Here is a 25,912-nt window from a genome sequence, read left to right as displayed (position 1 = left end):
CCGAAAAGGTCGGGTGTGCCTGCCTAATCACCCGTTCGGCGCACTCCTCGCTCGAGGCTCTGGGCTCAGCGATAGAAAAAGGTCTTCCATCGCGCGTATGTACTCCTGAAGCGACTCATCAGGAGCTTGTGTGCGGAGCTCGAGCTCGCGCCGCATCTTACTCTCGTAGTCAGCGGGTGAGAATTCGCGCAGGAAGGTCACGCGGAACTCATCGAGGGTTGCTGCTCGGTGGCCGGAAAGCCGGTGCCACCTGGCCGCCGTGTCAGTCAGTGCAGCCGGGACGACGCGTCCGAGCACTTCCTGGTAGTCTAGACCCATGGCTCTCTGATAACGTGAGAGGGAGTCCAGGTAATCTCTTGCACTTGCAGATCACCATAACCGCTGTAGATCGGAACGGCCAACATGACAGGGATGAGGGCGTTTCGGAACGGCCGAAAGTGTTTTGGCTGCCCCCGTGAGTGCCTGAATCATTTGGGCGGCATTTTGCAGCAGCGTCTGTGCGCCCGCTTCAAAGGAAGCTGTGGGTGCATTAGTGGTGCGGGCGAGCAATGAAGAACTGTCTCCGTACTCGATAAGCGGCGCGGTTTCAAAATGGATACCGGCCGTCGCGACATTGGGGAGCGCCTGTTCTTCACAGCTGACTCTTGGGGCAGCCTCATGTGAAATTGCTAGGCCGCTTGCGGCTAGCGGTACAGGTGCGTGCTTGAAATGAGCTTGGCTGCTAGGTTGCGTAGCAGCCAGCGGGCAAAATTCGGCAAGGGCCGAGGCCACGGTGCCGATCTGCGCCCCAGAAGCTACACTGAGAGCCGTTTCGGAGCACTGTGACATGGAACTGCCAGGCATGCCAAAGGGAGCAGTAGCAATCCAATTTGCTCGCGTGCACTGTTTGGGTTGGGCTATGGCCCCGGACCCAAAACACGCTACCTCTCCAGTGGGAGCTGTTACGTAGCGCCTCCTGTCATCCCGACTGGGGCTTGTGACAAGTGAGGGTGCGCGTTTGTGATGCTCAAGGGGGGCACTGGCTCTGTTCTCGAGCAATGCGGTATCTGCTAAAAGTGTCAGCACACAGAACTCACGCAGAGCAGACATAACGTGGGTAAACGGGGCGAGCCTGATTCGCAAGGCGGGCTGACTCGGCTAAAACTAATCAAAGGCTTAGTGAGCCTTTGATACTGCGTTGGACGCCAGTATGGTGACCCCACTACTCACCGTAGCGGATCATCGCGAGTTCACGCTTAGCGAGCCACAGGGCCGCGGCTCCGTCACGTACTCGCGTGTAGCGCACCCCTCCGCGCAAGCTCAACTAATCAGGTGTTTAGCGTGGCGCGGCAAAACAGACGGTGTTCTAACACAAAACACTTTATTGCCTCTGGCGGCACCCCATACAACAGTACAACATCCGCTCCCGGGACGCGGGAAGCAAAGGCACCCGCATGCGGATGTTCACAATAAGGGGGAAACCGCGAGCACGTCGCAGCTGGCGATGGCGAGCTTTGACACGGGGTCGGGAAAAGGTCCCTTGCGGTTATGCTGCGCACTCTCACGATGGCCAATGGGCCTGGTCGCGAGTGTTAGGGCAAACCTAGTTTGCGTAGGCCTACGGCAGGTGCGGCTCGTTGTGGTACGGCCACTTCAAGCACCAGGCACCACTGTGGGCTTAACGTACGCTACCGAAGCTAGCACTCAAGTAAGCACGGGCTACAGTCCGGCGATTCCCAAAGGGGACGCGGACGAAGGAAAACACGTGATTACTCGGCGCCGACCACAGAGGAGAAGGTTAGCTCCCTCGGCGCGCACGTAACCCGTGCCGCCTGCACATGGCGCCATCTATCACCACGTGCCGTTAGCAGAGCAGAAAAGCAAAAGGGTGTGGCCGTGTGGCGGAATGCCTGCGAAATGGTCGCCGGCGCGCCTCAGATCCTCACATGTTTTGGATGTTCTTTTTTTACATTTTATGGTGTACTCACAGTGGATAACATTGCAGTCACTCATGCAGTCAAGGAGTGGCATTTCCATTCTTTGTGGGTCTGTAGTCAGCACAATATCTAACAATGAAATACCACACGTGAGACACGTCACCATCTGGCTTGAACTAAACAAAGAAACATCAAGGAACTGTGGCATTCATGCTTTTTTGCACTATCGATATACCCCCTCATAATGTGGACGGGGAGTTGACCTTCATGGTAGCTCAGTGGTAGAGCATTGCATGCATTACTGAAAGGTCGAAGGTTCAAATCCTGCCGGTGGCAAGTTATCTTTTCGTCCACTTTTACTTTCCTCACCTTTACATTGCAATTACTTCTAATAACAACTCCTATATTTTTCCTGCAATTACTGTCCTGTGGTAATTGAGGCTAGCCCACCGCCATCGCAAGGGCTTTGTCGCCTATTTCTGCTATTCTCATATCCTAACATGACTCTCCCCTCCTCCGCAGTCTGTCGGCACCGAGAAAGCCAAAGTGACATTAACATTTCTCACCCAGCAGCAGATGTCGACGGTAGCGCTGCCTTCGAGTCTCACGAGACGTGTCGAACACGGGCGCCGCGGGAGTGAGAGATCCTCCATGAATATCAAGGGAGCACACATTTTCTTTCTGTCCATCGGCTCCGTTCGTTCTTGGAGCTCGCGCTGACTGGCCAACCATGTCTTGCGCGTGCGGCGAATGCTTACCTTTTCTTTGCCCCTTACAAATGCTAGGTAAAGAACGGTGCAGTGTGTTCGCGCGCGGTGTTACTATGCCGACCTGTACCTCTCAAAGCCAACGCGAGCGGAGTTTGCCCTCACTCGAGCTATCAGACCCTGTTGTCACTGATCGTGAGAGCGGGCAGCATAGTCGTGAGGGCCCGTTTCCCTTAGCGGCGTGTAATCAGGAGCCTTTTTGCTCACGGAGACGTGCTCGTGGCACCCTTTGTGTTGTACTTTTTACCTGTGGCTTGGATAAGCCTCGTTTACTTTCCTGCTGTCGCTTTTTGCAACGGACGCTGTACAGCGTTTTTGGTGTTGCCGCAAGCAAATAAAGAGTTGCAACTTGTTTAAAAGCTGTACTGTGTACTTGTCACGCAGCGCTCGGGGCCTTACTTGTCCAGATGCCCATGGGCAGTAGCATTCGTCACGCGAGGCTACAATGAACACAGCCCTGTGGCTCACTAAGACCGAACCCAAGTTAGAAGCCGTACTCCTGCGGGATACGTGTACACTACACTGGCACCCAACATGTACACTACAATGGCACCCGACGCGGATTCAAAAGCTCATTAAGCTTTTGACTGTTCTTAGCAAGTCAGTTCGCTTGTGCGATTTGGGCTTGCCGCAACATGTCTGCGTCACGGGGTTTTTGTCTGCTGAACATTTTGCCTGCTGAACACTCGCAGTCGGTTCTCAGCGAACTTTTTTTCCGCCACCAGCAGTGCAACCGACAGTTCGATTGCACATTTAGAGGACGGCTGAATTGTAAATGGTAGCCGCACTAAGTGCATATTATGTTCGACAGCAGGCAAATCCCACAAGAAGCCTCTTTTGCTCTGGAGATTGCACTCAGACCGGTGGTCTTTTTGAAACCACACCACTGATCGAGCTGGGACACTACCTTCGCTCGACCGCACCGCTAAGCGTCAATGGCTTCCGGATGAAGCAGGTGCAACCAACATGGTAGCTGACACACTATTTAGTGCCCTATTGTTTTCCGAGAACCTTGATTCCAGTGCGACATTGCATGTGCACTGCCTTTGCACATGCAAGTGTTGGGGGCAAAACAATGGCTTCGCCACTGTTCCGCAAAAAGGGCGAGTTCGCATGCGGCAGAATCTTGGCTGCAATCGAGGTAAGCGGCCAAGCGGGGAACTTTCTGAAGGCCACAATGCCTAGAGCGAACATGTGATCCCCGATGCAAGTGGCGGTTGCTACGGCCTTGAGTGGGCACCATACAAGCTATTCCCCTTTGGAAGGATCGGAATCTCTTTCAGCAGCCAAGAGCTTCGGAAGGCTCAGTAAAGTGATCTGTTTTGTCGCGAAATGTGGAATAGTCTCAGGGAGATTGAGTACTATTACGCTGCTTGCTTTACGGGGAGTGCAGATAGGGAGCTGCAACCAACGTGTGTCGCTGAGTCCCCGGCAGATTCATACTTACTGCACCAACACAGGCTCCTGCTGAAGTATGTAGCCACTGATGAGAAGTCTGCCAATCCATTTAAGGTGGTTATGCCCAAAAGTCTTTGAGCCGCACTGTTGTGATCCTCTCACGACAAACCTATGACCCGTCACCTGAGTAGCTTGAAAGTTTTTCTCAAAACTGAGCAACGATGTGACCTGGCTCGGCAAAAAGCATGACATTTATCGCTATTGTGCCTGCCTCGTCCAACAAACCGTGAAACCAAGGGATGGTAACCTGCCTGGTCTTATGAAACAGATTGTCAGTGAGCATCCATGGCACCTACTTGCTGAAAAATCTCTTTTTAAGAAAACTCAGCAGTGCCCATACTGCAGACCTGTAAGCCTTTGTATCACAGTCTGACGAGCTTGCACCAGCACCCAGGGGCACTTCATGCAAGCAGCAGGCACACCCGGAGCAGCGGACCGCATTTGGACCAGGCACTGGTATAATCTGAGGAAGCAGACACCTTTGTAATTTCTCGCCGTGTGGCGGACTCATTTTGCACAACCGAAGACCCCCAGTTTACTGTCTAGTTTCAGTATAGACAAATTCCACCGGATACACGCCATGAAAAAGCGGTGACGCTGTTGTCGGACGTTCGGTTCCGCTTAGTAGGCAAAAGCTGCTGCACCTACCGCAGTTGCTGCTGTGTTTTTGCTGGTGCATGCACTGCTTGCGGCTATGCAAAAAAGAAAAAATGGTGTGCCGACGAGCTTTTACGGTGACTTGTGTGGGAATGCTCAAGAAAGATGGACCAGGTTTTTTTTCCCGTTTTTTTTAAGTTTTCTCTTGACAAAAACCGTCCCAGATCAGCGGCACCTGTCAAACGCGAAAACTTGCCTTCGATGCCGGTTCAACGGTTATTTTCTGGAGAAGCTCAACCAGAAAAAAATTATTAGCTTTCTCAGGCAGTAGAATAAGCAGCGGATTTACGGGATTTTTTCAATAATTCGTGGAGTTGTTTCGAGCAGTTAGTCTCAAAGCACGTGAACGTTCTGGATAGTATTGTCATTTACAAAATATTTTTCACGGTTGCCTATGTTTATATAACTGCAAAATTCTTCGACACGTCAAAACAATATAGTCAGACTCACTTGAACTAAAGATGTCACTTGGTCATCAAGCCAAAGATCACGCATGTGTTTCCTTTTGCATGGGTACGGTTCATTAAAGTAGCAGCGAACGAAAGGATGACTTAGACTATGCCTTTTCTGATTATATGCTGCTGCAATGACACACCTGACACAAGTGTATCGGGCAGGGCTGTTCTGGCTGTAGTGCGATTCACAAGATTTTCACGTCTGTGTGAATTCACAGAAAAACATCATTCGGGGAAACTTGCCAAGTCTCTCTACGGTCCGCACGCATTTGGCGGTGTCAGCTTGAGCGCACAAATTGAGCCGCAGACCTTACAGGTACGTAATCGTAATGTCGACAGCATGTCGTTGAAGCATTATCACAAGTGTATTGCAGACGAAATGTGTTGCCGAGGTCACCCTTGTCGTTTGCATGTATAACTTCTGGCACATTTGTTATATGCGAGGATTTACCGTAATGACTTGTGGCCACGTATTTTTACACCACGCATTTGCATATTGTAACCTGGAGCCTCTTGCTTGACTGGGTCTGTCCTTGCACAAGTACAAATTAAAATGTGCACGTGTGACGTAGGCAGCAACAACGACAATGACATTTTGCAAATGAGCTATATTACCGCCGTTAAGATGCCTCATATGTTTTGATGAGGTTGACAAGGCAAGAGCTACACGTCAACATAGCTCATACGTTCATTTCAGAACCCCTCCACAGCGATTTCGACTTCCTCTGTTGTGGCTGCCGCTTGTAAACATGCGAGAGGCGTCCCGGCGGGCTCTTCTCAATGGCAGCTTGTGCACCTGCTGCACTGACGTCACATGATCATAGAGGCTGGTGGCGCACTATTAGCTAGGACGACTCGGCGTAGCCAACGCGCCGCGACGTCACTCTGCCCCTACTGTGTTTACAGACATCGAATAGGTCTATAGGTTAGCTTCTTTATGGCCTGTGCTCGTAAAAAAGTCGACCCCGCCCAGTTTGCTGCTAATGCTTCAGCGGCGAAGCTCCTTATAGTCTAGGGCAAACCCTCTTCCCTCTGGCGTACCCAGTAGTGTCTTCCTTATAGTACAATAGATGGCACTGTTCCATAGAGATACATGCAAACTGCAGTTAGGTGACAAAACAACAAACAACCTCCCTACTGTCATTTCAGCGGAGCAGGAATTAATGAAAGCTAATTCATTTAACACTTACTTCCAGTCTGTCTTCACAGCTGACAATGGTAAACATACGTCGCTTCTGTTTTGGTGTAAAAACTTAAGTGCTTTGAGCTTGCCTCGACTGTCTGAGCCGGGTTTGCTATCACTCTCATTGAACATTGATGGGAAGAAAAATAGTGGACCCGACGAGATTCCCAATGCGTTTTTAAAGTGTTACGCTGAATCTGTGTGTAAATACCTTTTTTTTATATTTTCGAAATCGCTTAAGGATTGCCAGGTTCCACCGGAATGGAAAATTGCAAAAATTCTTCCCATTCACAAAAGTGGTGACTCGTCTTGTCCATCTAATTACAGACCAATTTCTATTACGTGTACTTCCTGCAAAATGCTTGAGCATATTATTCTAAAGTCCCTCACTGAATACGTGGAAGAAAATGCTATTCTCCATCCCAATCAACACGGTTTTCGTCGCGGACCATCTACTGTCACACAGCTGGTTGAGACCTTGCATGACCTTGCCAATGGCATTAATGATCAATCGCAGATTGATGTAGTCTTTTTATATTTGTCAAAAGCTTTTGACTGCGTTTCCTATCCCAAATTGATCCAAAAGCTAACCGGTATACTGGGAAACGGACCTATGACCAAGTGGATCGAACACTATTTGACCGACCGCTACTAATTTTTTCAATATGGTGCACATGTGTCTGACATGGTTCCAGTATTATCGGGAGTGCCCCAGGGTTCTCTTTTAGGCCCCATGTTGTTTCTTCTTTTTATCAATGACGTTGCAGACGTAGGCGATGTAAAAATCAGATTGTTCGCAGATGATTGTATCCTGTACCAGTGAATAGACAGCTACCAGGATCATTTAAAACTTGATGATTCGCTAAAAAAGATCGAAACCTGGTGTCGAGAGTGGCAAATGGAAATAAATACTAAGAAAACTGTCGCCATGTCAACTACAAAAAAAAAAACGAGGGCAAATTTTTCGTATTCGCTGGGAAACGTCCCACTTCGCAACGTCGCTGCCTGCAAATATCTAGGCATCTTGATATCGTCCGACTTAAATTGAACTGCACATGTCGAACATACTACAGAGAAGGCACTCGGCAGGTTATTTTTTCTTAAGCGAACCCTTCATCATTCGACACCCCAAACAAAACTTTTAGCGTATACCATGCTTATCCGCCATATCCTCGAATATGCGAGTGTGGCCTGGTTCTCCTTCACAAACAAACATGTAGCCTCGCTTGAAAGAATACAACGTAAAGCAGTCCGTTTTATCTATAACCGTTATAAGGGTACCGACTCACCTACTGCTCTTTTGATAAGAGCGGATCTGCCCACCCTGGCGAGCCGGGCCAAGCTTCATAGCCTGAGATTTTTGTATCTGGTGCTACACAACTCTTTGAAAATAAATCCGGCTAATTATGTTAAGGTTAACAGTAAGCGCCAAACACGAAATAAACATTGTCACACACTTGATGAGTATCCCTTCAAGAACAATGTTTTTGGCCACTCTTTTTTTCCGCGAGCCATACGCCCTTGGAATGCCCTGCACCCCACCGTGTTGACACAGCCGACAGTTGACGAATTTGTTAATCGAGCGAGTGACTGTGTGCTGTCTTTTATTTAGCCGTGATTTCCTGAATCGATGATGTCGCAAGTTTTAACTCTGTCTGTACAATTTCGTTCTGTATTTGTTTTTTGCTTGCCCCAGCATTTCATCTGATGTTTATATTCATAAAGACTCTTTGCCTATCACTACGGCGAATTTTGCACTATGTTTGAGATATGAGCTTCAAATTTCAAGTGCTTGCAACATGTATTTTTAGTCTGTGTATTGCTTGTTTTAACTATGTACAATGTGACACCACTCCTGTAATAATCCCATCACGGGATTGACAGTTTTCTGAATAAATAAATAAAGAAAATATACTAAATGGCACTGTGTGCATTTTTGTATCGTCATCGCACTTTCTCGTCTAGTTTCCTAGAAGGGGCCATCCCATAGAGATGTGTGCAATATGGCAGTTGGGTTAATGGCCACTATATGGCAATGGAGGTGCCGCTGCTCTCCAATTGGCTGCTATGCAGAGCTGTGCCGGTGCAGCCATTATCTCTAATTTTTCTGGATCGTCGCCGTACGTGTGGGATCGCGCTTGGTGGCTCGAGAGGCTGCCGCCAATCGAGTGCGGCACCGAGCAAACCCCAATACGGTGCCCATCAAGGAAGTCGCTGCGAAGCGGGCTAAACGATAAGCAGACCCCGGAGTGCAAAAGCAAGAAGCGGCAGGAATGCGCGCGCGGCACAAGGTGGACCCGGATGCTGCTCCTCTAATGATTCATGGTATCACGGAAAAACCTTGGGAGCTTCACCCACGTCACTATCATCCACTACGTGGAGATACCCAAATTTTTTTTATTAAGTGTTCATGTGTAATCTATGTTTTATGTTCTTTTGGCCAAATATTTAGTGTCATTTTGCTCTGTTCAACATTTTCCATGTTTTTTATTTCTTCTACCAGAGAAGGAAGTAGTAAGTAATGGTACTTATGCAGTGGGAAGAGGTAGGAAGGATGCCTTGCACCTTCGCTCATGCAATCTTCGAAGGCGTGTGTGAGTGTGGGATTAAGTGCTTGTTTACGTGCGTGATGCTTTGGCGCATGCCCGGAAGAGTGCTCATAGTGGCTTCATCCCATCCACATGAACCTGAGAGGTGTTCATGGCCCTGGCCCACTGACATCAAGACAGTCCTGCTTTCAGCCGTTGCCGAGAAGCCTTGCTGCCTCCTTGTTTCATATGGCTGCGCGAGGCCAGCTGACATGGCAGCAATAGATTGCTATCAGCCAATGCCAGGGCACCACGCAACCAATTTCTGTTCGGCCTCCCTAATTTCTAGAGAGGCCTGGCTGTCCCAACGACATCCCAGCTCTGTCATCAAGGCAGAAAATTCGAGACCTCCAAACCATCACTGAAGTGGCATTCATTGGACTCGCTGACAAATTGTCAAGAGCTGTCAAGAGCCACGAGCCATCAGTGAGCCCCTTCCGTGTGTCTTGCTTTGACTCTGACATCGCACCCAGCAGACATTATTATGCTCTTCCCCCTCTCCGTGCGGTGGACGCCATCCCTCCTCAGCATCACGAACACTAGCCTCTCCTGTACTCTCTTTTAGGGATGCATTTTATTGTGTCATGTTTTTGTTTTGTTATTATCATTTCTCCTTTGTCATCAATTTTTGTAGCAGCAGTTACAGGACTGGACTTATGTTAGCTGTTGCTTAACATTTTAACAGCATGGGTCACCTCCAGCTGCCTTTGCAGACCGGTATAGGGCAAACTTAGGAGGAGACTTGGAAATTGAGACTAGCCCATCGTCATTGCGCAGGCTTAGTCGCCTATTTCTGCTGTTTTCATGTCGTAACATGACTCTTCCCTCCTCCGCGGCATGTCAGCGCTAGGAGAGTGGGAGTGGCTTTACTCCCTCTCATCTGGTAGCGGATGTCAACGGCAGCGCTAAGCACAAGTCTCACGAGACGTTTTCCACGCACACCCGGTGGAAGTGAGAGATCCTCACTGGACAACGCAGGTAAGCAGACGTTTTCTTTCCATCCGTCGGCTCCCTTTATTCTTGGAGCTTGCTCGAACTCAACAACAATGCCTTGCGCCCACATCGAATGCTCACCTCTCGTTGGCCCTTCCAAACACTAGGCCGAAGAGCAGTGTGGCGGGTTCATGAATGGTCTTACTACGCTGACCTGTACCTGTACATGAGCAGAGTTTGCCCTCGCTCGAGCGATCGGGTCTTGTTGTCACTGATTGTGAGAGCGTGCAGCATAATCGTGAGGGCCCGTTTCTCTCAGTGGCATGTCACTGTGAACCCTTTTGCCCATGGAGACGGGCTCGCGGCACTCTTAGTGTTGTACTTTTCGCTCGTCTCCTTTGCTTTCCCGCCGTCTTTTGCAATGGGCACTGTACTGCTTCATGTTGCCGCAGGCAATAAAGTGTTGCAACTTGATTGAGAGCATTACTGTGTACTTGCCAAGCTGCGCTCGGTGCCCTGGCTGTTCGTCTGATCACGCATTTGCAGCGTCGTTAGTCACGCGAGGCGACGGTAAACACCGCCCTGTTGCTCGCCAAGACTGAACCCCGGCTATTGACCATACTCCTTCAGGATACGAACACTACAGTTCTCATTATTATTGTTTTTAACAAGAAAAACGAGCCCTTAAGATTAGACTTTCCTTCACTCATAACGAGGGACTCATTCTGGCAGACTTGTTGCCTTGTAGGTGGTATGCGAGAGATAATTGGTGAACTGTTATCTCGTAATAAAAACTTGTACTGCGCGACACCAAACAGGCCAGAAAATGTTTAATACTCGCCCCAATGACAACAGGTGGCGGTTACTAACGCTCCTACGGTTAAATGCTCATATACGCCCTATAAAGCGGAGGGGCAGATAACCACCACTATAGTAGAGTGGCTAGAAAGGGGAGGTGTGAAAAACGAGCTGTGTTACCCTTGCCCGGAAGCACCGCCTTGCACGAAATCTGCGCTAGGCCAGAACGTGGCGTTACAGCTGGAGGCGCTGCCAGGTAACACGGGGGAGAGGGTAGTGTAGGCCACTGCGACGGGAGCTTGTCAGCTTTGTCGCCGTTTCACGTAGTTTTACGAGTACTTCGACTGTGCATTACGAGGAATACCATCTATGAAATTGAGTAAACTAAGGGACCGTGCTTAGGGGTACGGTACATGCGCGGCAAAGGTGTGCCTTATCCGTGCGCTGGCATGCAGGCAGGTTTGCAGCTTGGAAGCTTGTCATTGGCCAGGGAGGTAGAGCTACATATGTCTTTTATTGTGGGGCCAAAAATAAAAGAAGCATTTAGAAGTACCCTGGCTTGTACCATGAGTATAACGGGAATAAAGATGTACAATAGAATTTGGCCATCTAAGAAAGGCAAAAACATTTTGGCTCAAGTTAAATGTAGAGAATGCAAACAAGTGCTGCAACTGTTTTACGCACTTGTATGACAAACACCAGCAGCTAAATTGCAAAATGCTTTAATTGTAGTGCTCTGAACAATTGCTCGGTAAGTGCATTCATTTGAACATTCTATTTTCTTATTACTCCTTCGATTTTACAGCAGTATATTTTCATCGAGTATTTAGACCAAGCTAGAGCATTGAGTATTTAGAGCCAACCACTTTAGCTGTAGTTGCTCATTCTCTCCCTACCCGTCAGTGCATACTGCAATAGTTTTTTTCACATTAAAGCATTAAAGTTAACTGCAGCCCCTCAACTCACTAACACCATGTTATGGTGAAAAAGGTCGTCATCTTTTTGGCAACTGCAGAGACCAATCCATCAATCATATCTAATTTACGCGCACTTATGCATTTACTGGTAAGCATCAAATAATAAAGTGGCGTGGCAGCCACCGACAAATGCGCAAGTGTGACATAATTCTGATCATCTCATCACAACAAGCATTTTTAGCTATCTGCTAGGCCGAACATATGGTATAGCACTATTCTAAACATGCACAATTTTATCAAGCAACGACTTAAGCATGCTTCGCTGCTGCCGCCTCATCTATGAGGCTGCTGAAAAGTGCTCGTATAGTCGAATCTCGATAATTTGAACTTGATGGGGCCCGAAAATTTGTTTGAATTAAGGGGGCAGACTGCTCATTGGGACCAAAAAGTGACAAAAAATTCAGTTTTTAAAATTGAGATATTTGGTTTCTGCAAGTATTTTTCTATCTCTCTGCAAATTTTCACATACCAGGAAGTGGCAATTTTTTGTAATGTCATTCTAACTGTCCAGATTCTTGGTGCTGTTAACATGCAGAACCAGCAAAAAAATGGGGAACCGTCTTCGAGGCTTCTTTACAATTTGATGGCACTTGTGTTAAAAGCTCTGCTATGAATTTATGAGTGCCTTAATGAGCATTGAAAAACATGCACACTGTGATTAGTGTTTTTAAGAAAGCTGTGTTTTTTCCGTTTTTTCCATTTTTATCAAAAAAAAAAGTAAATTTGTGACTGTTGAATATTGAGGCCTCAATATCTCTGCAGCTATGGCAGGTAAAACAATAATGCTTTTGAATGCAAACCTGTATGTGAGTAGAATGCAAGTATGGGAGCAGAATTTAGAACACAAGTCTTTTCAATTATAATTCATCAAAACTGTAACGCAAGTCCAACTGCTTTTAAAAATAAATAGTTAATTTTGCTGCAAAATAACCAAGAAAGAGCTAAAAACAAAAACTCTTACATACTTTCAATCTATACTCATTGTTCTATGTTGGCATATCTTAAATATCATTTTTTAATTGAGTACTTTTCTCTATGGTGACCTTAAACAATAGGAGGTGAACTAAAGTTACCTCAGGAACAAGATGAGTTACAGAAAAACTAATTAAATATTTGAAATCAGCAGCCAAAACTGCACAATCCTGTGCAGTTTGATCGAGATCACTGAAGAAATAAACAAAGAATGTCTAAGAGCAGTCTGCCCTCTTAAAAGAAGTTAAAATTGATGAAAGCTAAATAAACGGAGGGCTCACCATGCAGTGGCCCATCTGCAATGTGCTAACACACGAGGGGGAAGTTTCAGGAGACTTACAGTTATTCACAAATCACAGGACATCCGTCATTAACTGAAGTAATTGGTGATGCATGCCTGGACACGTTTGTCATGCAGCGAGTCAATAAATTTAGTACGCAGCTTGCAAAGAATTTTTACTTTGGCTTCAGCATTCTCCTGGCAAAATAGGTTGTCCGCGGCAATGTTCAGAGCCTCTAAAGAGGACGGCAACAACTGTGTCTTCGCTGCTACCCTCTGGGCTGCAGCCGCAGCGTGGCCAACACGTGACGAGAAAGGAGGAGCGTCTCCACATGGAGAGAAGCAGATCGGCAATTGAGAGGGAACCAACACTCCAGAGCAGTCTTTTTTTCCTTCTTTCCCTTTTTCTTTTAGCTTTTTTTGCGCACGTCTTTGAAAGAAGAAGGGTCTACGTGGCAGAGAAAAGAAAGGGGGAAGCGTGGCAGGGGCGGGTGAGAGAGAACAAACACTCTGGGACACCTTTCCTTTTTTTCCTCTCTTTCTTTCCAAGCAGCATTGAAAGGAGAAGGATCTTTACGTGGCAGGAATGAAAAAGAGAGAAGCATAGCACAGGCGCGTCGCAGATCGGCACTTGAGAGAGAACAAACATTCCACCGCAGCCTTTTCTTTTCTATTGCACGCAGCGATAAGGTGTCAGAGGTGCCGCCACGGGATTGGGCATGGTGCTGAGAGCATATTCGGAGCCCGTTATGTTCGAATTCAATGTCGCAAGTGCTTGCGCGTTCGAATAACAGAGTGTTTTCGAGCATTTAAATACACATAGCTTTGATGGGACTTCAGCATGAGTTCTAATTGACCGGAAGTTCAAATTAAGGGTGTTCAAATCAATGAGATTCGACTGTAAAAACAAAAGCTGTTGGCAAGTTCAGGAGTACAGGCACTGAGAAACTTTTGTGCAATGACACTGTCATCATGCTAATTGCACGCATACAGATATAGCAAGTGTACTGATATTTTCAGTGTACTGTGCACATTTGTTAGGACAACAGGCCAAATGTGCCTCCCTCATCTAGAGCCTTGCAAAGTTGATTGCAGGACACCCTCCTTGCCACATTGACCCAACTAACTTTTCGTCATACTCATGGACAGTCTGGAAAAAAGTAGAAATAAAGAATACAAGCACACCAAATGCTTGAGTACTGTACAGCAAGTGGCCTGGCAGTGAAGGCTGCGATAGTGCGAGAAGAGCAAATGATGGGCTGCACACAACTGGAAAGGGACCCCACGCGAAACTCCAATATTTTGGAAAAAGGCGTTTTCAAATAGCATATTGCTGTATCACTGTGCACACATATATGAATGAAAACCAATAGATACTTGTAAGCACTCTGTCAGTCAATGAGTGTTCCATACATAGCAATAGTTTCAAAATTCTACTTAGTGTTGCCACTGCATGTTATCATACCATTGTGTGCAAGAACCAGAATCTCATCGGCACTTTGCCAAAAAGTAAGAAAAGGCATTGTAATTGGTACTTTAGGTCACATTTGCTGTGGAATCGCATTCACGTCTTTGTTGGACGTGGCGGTGCACAGCAGGCGATTTAAATTTGCAATGGCTAGTTAAAGTGTACTACTGTTCAGTGCTTATTTAAATGTGCTTGGGGCAGATGCTTACTAAGCCTTTATTTTATTCTGCTCATTCAAAGTGCAATAGTTAAACCATCACACATTTCATGTGCTTTTTTTGGTGGAGGAGTTTTGATAAATTGACAATTTACAGCATAAATCAGCTTAATCTAAAATGAAAACTGTATGCTTAATAAACCCTGTTGTGGGGCTAGCCGGTGGTACATATTTTATTTTTGAAAGGCATCCGGGGCTAAACTTTCCGTAAGCCTGTGTTCAAAGTTTAGTGTTGGATATTCTTGAAAAAAAAAAGTACATGTGGTAAAACAACAATGGATGATCACAGCCCATTTGGAATAAGCATACTGTATGTTAAGCATTCCTGAGCAGAATCGCAGCTTGACATAGACTCACTAGCTAGTGGTCAAGAAACAAGTGTACATGTGTACTCACCCAAAAGACACGTAGGTAATGCAGGTCTCGATTTTTGAGGGAGTAAAGCAGCACTCGCCCATCACGTCCTGCAGTCACCAGTGTCTCGCTCTGTTGCTGAATATCCGTGACACCATTGTTGCCATGGATGCCCACGTACGTCCGGAAGGGCTCAATGAGCTCCTACAGGGCATGGTGAAAAGGTAAAATGCCGTTAGGTGAGACAACTTAGGAGTTGTGTGTTACTCAAAAAATCAGCAGGAAAGGAAAGATGAAAGCTCACGATGAAAAACTCGATAAGCACAGAACTGCTGTTTACAGAGTTTCTTGTTAGTGTGGCCGGCACTCCCTCAAAGCTACAGTATCCAGAAAGAAATGACAAATGCTTCTCAACAGACTTCTGCTCAAAAGAACAACTCCTTTGCTACAAGTACAGTAAAACTTTCTTGGTATGTGTTCACTGAAACTGCATCCACAGATAAAGCTGGCACCCATTGCTACGCAGCCATATAGGGTAGTATTTCTCAAAGCTACCAGTAGATGTCAGCAGTTGCTGGCCTATATAAACATGCTTACATTTAGAGTAGTTGACTGCCCTACGTACCAGCAGTGGCCGATGACCAACGATTGGAAACGGCTTCGTCGTTTAACGATCGGAAAAGGCTTCGTCGTTGTAACCAAAAAATGTATTGCGGAACACTTTAATTATTATTGTCAATAAGTATTTTCTCATTCTGATACCGCTATAAGCCCTGATCGCATGCCATGTCACTCGAACCCTGATATCATATACCGCATTAACTCGCTTAATCCTCGCACTCGCATAATTCTCGCACCCCCAACATCGCCCAATAAAAATACTTCATTTTTTTTTCTCGAGTAATTATCGCACCCCCTAAAACTGCCGCAATCACGTCGTCTGCTCGTTCCAGCAACTGGCGATAATAGCGCACGTCATCTGGCGCCATCTTTTAACAATCAATTGTACTATTACTGCACGGAAATTCAATCCAATCCAAGCCAAGCCAAAGCGGCAAGTGCGCGTTGCGGCGTGTTTTGTATGTTGTGTTGGTAATCTTGTCACGTTATGGGGGGATACTGAAGCTACACGGCTGCTTTCAAGTTGAAAGTGATAGATCATGCACTAAACGACAACAGGGCCGCCGGTAGGCCCTTCGAAGTCTGTGAGTTTTGTGTTTGCTACTGGTGACGGCAGCTGAAAGCCACCAATACGCGTTGTACCTGCCATGGCCTAAAACTGGGATTGATCGTAAACTTTATTTCTTCAGAAGAAAACTGCGGACGATTCTATTAGAAAGCCATCAGCCTAATACTGACGTCCTACGCTTACCTTTTGAGGGCTCCTGTTGCGCGATGAATGCTACCACTACGGCCGCAACACCCACAAGCTTTGCGTATGGTATTCTAATTCTCGACTATTTGCTTGCACTTTTAGTGTCTCAAATAAATCTTGCCTTGTGTTGAACCAGTGCTTTTAATGTTCAGGTAACTTTTAATTAGTACTTCTCAAAGCTTGCTGTTAGTTGCTGGTGTGAGAATCCCGATTTGCGGCCACTTCGTTTTCTTTTTTGCACTATGTTTTCGTGAAAAGTTTTCCCCACGTAATTCTCGCACACCCCAACTTTGCATCGGTTTTCCGCCGAAAAAAGCGCAAGAATTATGCGAGTAAATACGGTAAGAACCAGGGGTTGTGTCAATGCTGTTGAACCTTAAAGTTAAATCCTCTCCAGGACCAGACAACATACCGAATGCTTTTCTACGCAGGTGTGCTGAAGCGCTAGCTCCCTTTCTAGTAATCATTTATCGTTCGTCGTTGTCATCAGCCACTGTTGTTGCAGACTGGCTAACTACACGGGTCGTTCCCATTCAAAAAAAGGGCAACTTAGTCCAACTAACCAATTATCACCCCATTTCATTGACAACTGCATGCTACATGTTAGTCCAACATATTATTGCTAATGAAATAACTAAGCTTCTAATTGATAACAATGTACTGTCTCCTCACCAGCATGGCTTTCGCAAAGGGTTATCCACTGTAACACAGCTTACGAATCATACACTACCTTGCAAGTACTCTTGACAAGTCAAGCCAAATTGACATTATATTTTTGGACTTTAAGAAAGCATTCGACCTTGTTCCTCATATTAAACCCGTAAAAAAATTGCAGTCAATTAACCTTCCAGCGTACATTATTAACTGGGTAGCAGCTTATTTGTCTAATCGCAAGCAGTTTGTATCAATATATTATTATTTTTCTAATGAACTTTCCGTAACCTCTGAGTTCCCCAGGGTAGTGTTTTAGGGCCATTACTGTTTCTAATATATATAAATGACATTGTTAATGAAATTTGTCCCTCAGTACAAATTAGGCTATTTGCCAATGATTGTATTTTGTTTAACGAAGTTTGTTCTCTTAAGGGGGGACACGGGTTGTGGAGACTGAAAAATTGCGAAAAAAACAAGTTTTTTATTACGTTTTTGAAATCTACCGCTACTAGTGCACTTATATCGTGAATTTCATGTATATATTATCATTATTTTAGCCGCTAAGACCCTTTATATGGCACTTTCAAGCTAAATCTGAGCCAAATTCGACGTTGAAATCGCACATTTTCTGTGACGCGCCCCTGCCCTTTCATGTGTACCAGCACAGCCCGCTTGGTCTCATTTGAGAGAGCTGTCTTCCGCCTTCAAAATCCCGCAAGAATGGGTCCAGTTAAACCATTGTAAGCTTGTAAAATGAGCGGCAAAAAGAAGTATCAGAGTGCCTTCCTATTCGCTATTTCACGCACTTGACTTGAGCTTGCTTCCCTATTGGTGGAGGCTCCTGGCTTCGTCTGCTCCAGGTATTGAGGCGCACGTCCATGCACGCCATTTTGCCTCGGTGTCAGTGGAGAAGTTTCACGATGTCAAATCCTGAGCGCGAATTACGCACGCGACACAAGTTTGGTGTGAAAAAGGTACGAAGGACGCTAGTAGCGAGTTTGAAGAAGTGCTCCGTGATACAGTAAAACCCCAAGATGCTACACTCTCCGCTTCCTATGGCGAAGTCATCCACGCTACCACGGAAGGCCTAGCTACCGCATCAGTTGTCATGGAGCCTGTGCAAAGTTCGTCAGCTGCGGAGCCTTCAAGCATCGGTCGTGTGCGTATAGATACTATCTATCGGCAGCAATCTGACTTGGAAGAGGAGCGAGCTAAAGCCCAAGATAAGTTATCAGAGTTGTCGTCCACTGCAGCGACGGAGCGAAAACACGCATTTGTGGTTGACGGTTCCAACGAAGCAGCTCGGCCAACTGATGGAACCACGTTCACAATCATAGATTTGGACACAGTGAACAGCGCTTTGTTGGCATTTGCAAAGTGCAAGGCATGCAACGAAGAACTGCAGATTGTCCGCGACGACCGAAAATTCAGACTCGCCGTGAAGTTGGGTTTTATGTTCGACCTGCGGGGAGACTGCGTCCTTGTGAAGCTCGCTGCGCGTACGTAGCGATGAACGCATGAAACCTTTTGCTGTGAACGTTTTGGCCGCGCATGCCATGGAGGCAACGGGGAACACACAGACCGCGCTGAATAATGTGTTCTTGTTGATGGGCATCAGCCGTCGGGGTCTTCACACAAAAACTTGGCAACACTACGTGAAGACGAAGTTGGCACCCGCGGTTGATTGTGCTGCACGCAATTTGACGAGCGACTGCCTGCGGTCGGTTCGCGAACTTTACGCCGAACTTAATATAGGCCACATGGGAAACATCGCGGTGTCGTTTGATGGGTCATGGATGACTCGCAGTCATTCGTCGCGTATCGGTCTCAGCACTGTCATAGAATTGTTCAGCGGGCTGGTGCTTGACTTCGTTGTCTTGAGCAACTTTTGTGCAAGATGCGAGTAGGGCCCAAAGGAAGGTGACCCTTCTTATGCAGCGTGGAAGGAACATCACCAGTTTCAGAAAAACAGTGACAAGAAGGCTAAGGAAATGGAGGTTGAGGCTGCCCTCATCCTCTTCTGGAGGTCACTTGAGCAGCACAACCTGCGCTACACCATAGTGCTTTGCGACAGGGACCGCCGCAGTTACCTTGCGCTACAAGAAGATAAGATTTATGTGTATAACCCCGTGGAAAAAGAGGACTGCATTAATCATGTCCAAACGCGTATGGGCACTGCTTTGCGCAACTTGATTGCAAAACACAAGGGCCCTGGCCTTGAGAGTCTTGAGGGAAAGGGCCACTTGACAGGAGACCTGATCTCCAAGCTCACCAATTATTATGAGTGGGCTCTGAAGACACACAGTGGTGATGTTGATGCTATGCACACAGCAGTGATGGCCACTTATCATCACATCATGTCCAATGATGATGAGGCAAACCACACTCTGTGTCCACCTGGTCCAAATTCCTGGTGCAAACAAAATGCGGCAAAGGCCAAGGGGGAGCCCATTCCCAAACATCGTCGAAGACTGCCTCCACATGTCTGCCAAGCCTTACTTCCCACTTGTGAGCGCTTGTCAGACAGAAAGCTGTTGCAACGATGCCAGCGAGGGAAAACCCAAAATAACAACGAATGCTTGTGTTGGAGCTAACACGAGGAAGATCAAGCCCTGACAGCATTCAGTTTTCGAACAGACTTTTTTATTATCTCGCTGCAGCTGCCGCGCGGCCCAATGCTAACTTCTTTTTTTTTGATGAGCGCCGCATTCTGGGGCGCTACAGGGCTCCCCCCCCCGTAGAGCGAGAGCCGTAAGAGTCATCAGAGGAGTGGCCCAGTGGACATGCTTGGATGTGGGCATCCAGACTGAAGATTGAAACCCCGCGGCCGTGAGAGCGGCGATATACGCAGGTTTCAGTCGATCAGCAGCCACGACGTCTTCATGGCCAGTGATGTCCTGCGTGAACGTCTTAGGTGTACTATTGAGTATGCGGAATGGGCCATCATAGGCTGGCGTGAGAGTGGCCGTATTTGGTCACGCCGAACGAAGACGTGACTGCAGTCATGCAGATCCTGGCTGACAAAGGCAGACTGGGGGTGTCGGTCGGCAGGAATCACAGGAACAAGGTCCCGAAGCGTGGTGCGCAGCTCTCGAACGTACGTGGAGGCACTATGTGATGTACGTGGAGTGGAAGGTGGCGATGATGGCTCAAAGAATTCTCCAGGAAGACGCAGGGAAACGCCATAAACTAGTTCATCTGATGAGCAGCTGAGATCCACTTTCAATGCTGATTCGATGCCCAGAAGTACAAAGAGAAGGTGGTCGAGCTAACGTTTCCTTGGCTGGTGAGCAGTGAGGGCAGCTTTCAGTTGTCGATGAAGCCGTTCCACTATGCCATTGGCGGAACAATGGTAGACAGTTATGTGGATGTGTCGAATTCCCAGGATATTGGCAAGTGCGGTAAAAAGGGCCGATTGAAATTGATGGCCGCGATCAGTGGTGACGACAGAAGGGCATCCAAAGCGCGACACGCAGCCATTTGTGAAAGCCTTGGCAACTGTTGGTGCTGTAATATCGAAAATTGGAAACGCTTCCGGCCACCTGGTGAAGCGATCCACACATGTCAGCAGGTAACAGGCTCCTTGCGATGACGGAAGAGAGCAGACGATGTCGAGATGGACGTGAAAAAACCTTGCGTTTGGAGGCCGAAAGGGGGATGTTGCCGTGACAATGTGGCGGTAAACTTTAACCCGCTGGCACTCAAGGCAGGTTCGCGCCCAGCGTCGGACATCATTGATTGATATGTGAGATTTAGCGGCCCAAAACCACCATATCCAGCGTCGGACATCAGCATTGATGCTTGGCCAAAGGAAACGAGATGTGACTAGCTTCTGGGTCGCACGAATACCAGAATGACTCATGTTGTGCAATTGATCAAAAATTGCGCGACGAAAAGCTGAAGGCACGAAGGACTGAGGGACACCAGTAGACATTTCACACGCTATTATTGAGCTAGAAAATGGAATCGGGCACTCAGTGAACAATAGAGACATGGATGAAGAACGAATACGATGCAGCTCAGGATCGTTGCTTTGAGCAGCTGCTAGCGCATCCATGTCTAGTGGTGGCTGGGTCGACAAGGCATCGATGCGGGATAGTGCATCAGCAGCAGCATTTTTCTGCCCATGTGCGTGTCTGAGATCCACAGTGAACTCGGAAATAAAGCATAGTTGACAGACCTCCCGTGGGGTATAATTGCTGTGATTGCGATGGAATGCAAACGTCAAGGGCTTGTGGTCTGTAACGACGTAAAAGTCTCGGCCCTCCGATAAATGACGGAAATGTTTGATAGCGAGGTATACTGCGAGTTCTCGGGCGAATGTACTGTATTTTGCCTCCGGTGGCTTCAGTTTTTGCGAGAAAGAACCAAGGGGCTGCCAACGAGATACATGCTGCTCGAGAACGGCGCCAACTGCCACACTTGACGCATCGGTGATGAGACGAATTGGGGCATCAGGGACGGGATGTATGAGCATGGTGGCGTCTGCCAGAACCTTCTTTGCAGTGTCGAAGGCAGATGCAGCGTCCTCGGTTCACTCCAGTGGCGCAGCCGGGTCTTCCTTATTAGCTAATAGGTCAGTCAAGGGCTTTAGGAATGTGGCACCCTTTGGAAGAAAGCGGCGATAAAAGTTTAGTGGGCCCAGAAATTCTCGGAGTCTCTTTAGTGAAGTCGGGGGTGGAAAGTCTTGAATAGCTTTCACTTTGCTGGCGAGTGGTTGGATACCCTTTGGAGTGACAAGGTGGCCTAGGAACTTTATTATAGTGATGCCGAAGAGACACTTATTGGGATTAATTATGAGGCCGTAATCATCCAGGCAGTGGAACAGGGTGTGCAAATGGGCTTCATGCTCGGGGCCAGATGAGCTTGCTACAAGGAGGTCATCAAGGTAGACAAATACGAAATCGAGACCTCGTGTGACCTCATTGATAGTGTGCTGAAAGGTCTGTGCAGAATTGCACAATCCAAAAGGCATCCTCACATATTCAAACAGACCGAATGGGGTGGTGATGGCCGTCTTCGGAATGTTGGCGGGTTCTACATAAATCTGATGGTAAGCCTTCACTAAGTCAATCTTGGAGAAGATTGTGCACCCAGCCAAATTTGACGTGAACTCCTGTATGTGAGGAAGTGGATAGCGGTCTGGTAAGGTGTGGGCATTGAGAGCGCGATAATCCCCACATGGTCTCCAGTCACCAGGATCTTTCTTCGGCACCATGTGGAGTGGCGACGCCCAATTGCTGAAGGAAGGCTGCACAATGCCGAGTTCAAGCATGTGCTCAAATTCACGGCGGACGATGATGAGGCGTTCTCGCCGATAGTCGACGGGGTCGTGTAAAAACGGGAGGTCCAGTGGTCACAATGTGGTGAGTGATGGAATGCTTCACCGGTGACTCTCTGGTGTCGGCTTCGTGATTTTTGCAAACGGCGAAGCAGGTGTGAGAGCTCGCAGTCCCGTTGGCGAGGAAGTATAGAGTACACCGTTGATGGAGAGGCGGGTGTTGAGATCAATGATGCAATGAGTATGCATGTCCACAGCAAGGTTAAAAAAACTGAGGAAGTCAGCTCTAAGAACAGCTTGCGAGACATCAGCGAGGATGAAAATTCAGCGGAACGTACGGCGTAGTCCAAGGTCAAGTGTAATAGAGCGTTGGCCGAATGTGCGAACGGCGGAATTGTTGATCACTTAGAGTGGGCAGGTCTGTTCGTTGCGACGGCGATCTGCACACGTGGCCGAGATGACGCTAACATGGGCTCCTGGGTCCACTAGGAAGCAAGCGCCAGTGATCTTATCAGAAACATAGAAAAGGCGGCATGATTTTCGACCAGTACCACTTGCTGCCGTTAGTGGCCGGTCATCGCATTTCCCCGACCAGGAGCACGGGCGAGTGCACTTGCGAGCAGAGGCACCGAATCGACGGTGGTATCAGCACACGGTTGAGGATGAGACGTCCTGCGGCGCGTCGGTTGGCCGAAGTTCCAGAGAACGTGGGGGCGTCGGTGAGCGACTGTGTATTTGGAACCTGGGTGACGGTCAACGATGCGCAGGTACAAAGTCATTGAGGCGCCTGACACGGGCGCCCAAACCGTTCTTAATGCTCGCGAGTGCCGGGTGTGCAGCGGCGGCCAGTGGCGGTATGGTAACGGCATTAAGGCTATGTGCCCGTGAGTAATCCGCCACTCGGTCAGCCATTTCAGCGAGTGTGTCTACTGGGACATCTCCTGCAGCTACGAGGACCGGGACCATGCTCTGTGGTAAGCGCTGGAAGAACAACTCACATAACAGTTTCTCTTCTTGGAGGGCGGAGGGGCCGCCAAGAAGCTGGCGCATGCGTCGCAGGAGCTGTGATGGGCGACGGTCACCGAGCTCTGTAGCCGTGATGAGCTGTTGGAGCCTGCTGTGTTCGGACTCAGACTTGCGGGAAATGATAGCTGCCTTTAATGTGTCGTAGGAATGGCTCGGGTGCGGCGACGCTAAAATATCAGCTAAGTCGTCGGCTACGTCCGGAGGTAAGCAGGACACCAGGTGCCAGTACCTGGTCTGTTGGCTGGTGATTTGCCATAGACGGAAGTGCGCCTCCACCTGCAGAAACCATGTGCTGGCGCTGTTGGGCCAAAATGGTGGCAGGTTGACAGGGTGAATTGCAGCGACTGCAGTACCGCTAGGTCTGACGTCTTCTTGGGCGTCAGGACCGGTAGGATTGGTGGTAGAGCCGGCGAGACCCATGCGGGATGATCGGGGCTGTGAGTTCTTTATCAAGTCATCATTAACTGTCGGAGCCAACACGAGGAAGATCCAGCCCTGACAGCGTTCACTTTTCAAACAGATTTTTTTATTATCACGCTGCACCCACCGCGCAGCCCAATGCCGACTACTTCTTTAACGAGCGCCGCATTCTGGGGCGCTACACCTGCATTCAATGATCTGGGCGCTGGCACCAAAGGAGCAACATGCTTCGCTATTCACGGTGGAGGCAGCTGTGGCAGAAGCAGTGCTCAAGTTCAATGCAGGCAATAAAAAGGTATCAGAAAACATTATGAAAGAGCTGAGCCTAAACCCCAGCTGGCAAAGCCGCAGCTGCATGGCTGAAAAGGATCGACGGAGCACGGCTGCATCAGTCAAGAAGCGACAAGCAACGGAGAACATGCACCAGTCCCTGAAAAAGCGCCACACAGGGACTCATAGTCAAAAGGACTACATGCACGGTGCATACTGAGCATTTTCAAGTGCAGTTATGTTAATTATTAATGAATGAACTCATTAATGAATGAGTTTTATTTCTTTTTTTCTCAGTTTTTTGAAAATATGTTTTTTGGTGACTTTACTATTTTGTCGGCTTGATATATTGCAATCTAGAACAGCTAGAGCAATAATTTTTTCATTAACATAAAGCCAAATCTGTGTATTACAAAGTGCTGAGAGCAGAATTTTCATTTGCTGCCCATATAAATTTAGAAGGTATTAAATTTCTTTGTATGTGATAGCCATGACATGAATCCTCAACTTTCATCATCTGCAGAATCATTAGTTTTTTTTTTATTTGAAATCTGCTTGCAACATTGCATTTATTGCTAATTGCACTGTTTAGCTATGCAATAATATTTACTTTTTGATAAGCACTTTCTTTTCCATTGTCTCTGAATACAATAGAGTGGCAGCATTGTGTATCTTCTAAATTCATTGACATACAATGAAAATTTTTGCATATTTGAGATCAGCAAGAGAAACTACATAAGCATGTATATTTTCATCATGTTTGGTCCACAACTACAGAAAATATTTCCACACACCATGTCCCCCCTTAATAATCAGTTAATACTGCCACGTTCCATTTCTCAAGTTTTGTTATCGCCCCAATACACTACACAATTCTCAGCGCAAACCGCGCCTGCAGTTTTCGAGAAGCTTCAGGACTATAGTAGATCATTTCGACAAGATCACGCCCACTCTGCGAACTGTACAGATTATTCTGGAATCTACGTCACCGCCAGCGATAACGCTAGAACATTCGATGGCAAGAATATAAATGCAGCGCCAGCTACAGAGATTAGCTCGCGCCAGTCTATCTGCTTTGTCTTCTTCATCTCCATGCACTGGCACGTAGCATGACCCCCGGCGGTGGAGGCACCATCTCGGTGCTTTAAAGGTCGTTATCTGACGCATTCTTGTAGGGCTTGATCTGGGAGACGTGTACAATATCACTGAACCACACAGATGATGATAGATAGATGGGGCTGATCTGATAGGTGACAAGTGTTACTTGATGCAATACACGGTAAGGTCCCGTGCAATGCGACAAAAGTTTTTCTGATAGGCCCACCCAACGATGAGGGGACCAAAGTAAAACGAGGGTACCAGGAGCGAAATGTACGTCTCTATGTTCCGCATCGTACCGACGGCATTGGTTGATTTGCGACACCATCAGCCAAGCGCGGGTGAGCTGACGAGCATAATTGGCTCGCGCAATTGCATCGTGGGCATACTCGCTGGTGGACGAGGTATGAGCTGAGGTGACTGTGTCCAGTGGTAAAGTCAGCTGTCTTCCGTAAATCAAGTAGAACGGCAAAAAGACCACTGTGCCGTGACGGGATGAATTATACGCGAAGGTTGCGTAGGGTCCCAGTCTCGGTGGTGGGGCGACAAGTACATAGCGAGCATATTTAGTAGTATGGTTAAATCGTTCTGTGAGACCGTTTGTTTGAGGGTGGTAAATGATTGTCAGTGTGTGTAGCGTGGAACAAAAATACAGAATGTCGGCGATGACTTGGGATAGAAATGTACGGCCACGGTCTGTGAAGAGTTGCCTCGGAGTACTATGAATCAATATAACGTTCCGTAACAAGAAGTCAGCAACGTCGG

At 47.6% G+C, this 25,912-nt stretch overlaps 1 protein-coding gene across 12 annotated transcripts in view; it reads right to left on the bottom strand.

The window, feature by feature from the left end:
- Positions 1-25,912, bottom strand: part of LOC119162985 (tRNA (34-2'-O)-methyltransferase regulator WDR6) — a 996,048-nt gene that overhangs the window by 444,489 nt on the left and 525,647 nt on the right. For all 12 annotated transcript variants that reach the window (XM_075884507.1, XM_075884515.1, XM_075884512.1 and 9 more), the window contains one exon: positions 15,066-15,227. In XM_075884507.1, coding sequence (XP_075740622.1) covers positions 15,066-15,227 — 162 coding nt within the window. The remainder of the gene's footprint in view (positions 1-15,065; positions 15,228-25,912) is intronic.

This window comes from Rhipicephalus microplus, unplaced genomic scaffold, assembly GCF_043290135.1.
Source record: "Rhipicephalus microplus isolate Deutch F79 unplaced genomic scaffold, USDA_Rmic scaffold_34, whole genome shotgun sequence".
NCBI classification, from domain to species: domain Eukaryota; kingdom Metazoa; phylum Arthropoda; class Arachnida; order Ixodida; family Ixodidae; genus Rhipicephalus; species Rhipicephalus microplus.
Note: the sequence above shows the minus strand (reverse complement) of the source record. Positions and strands in the feature narration are given on the sequence as shown.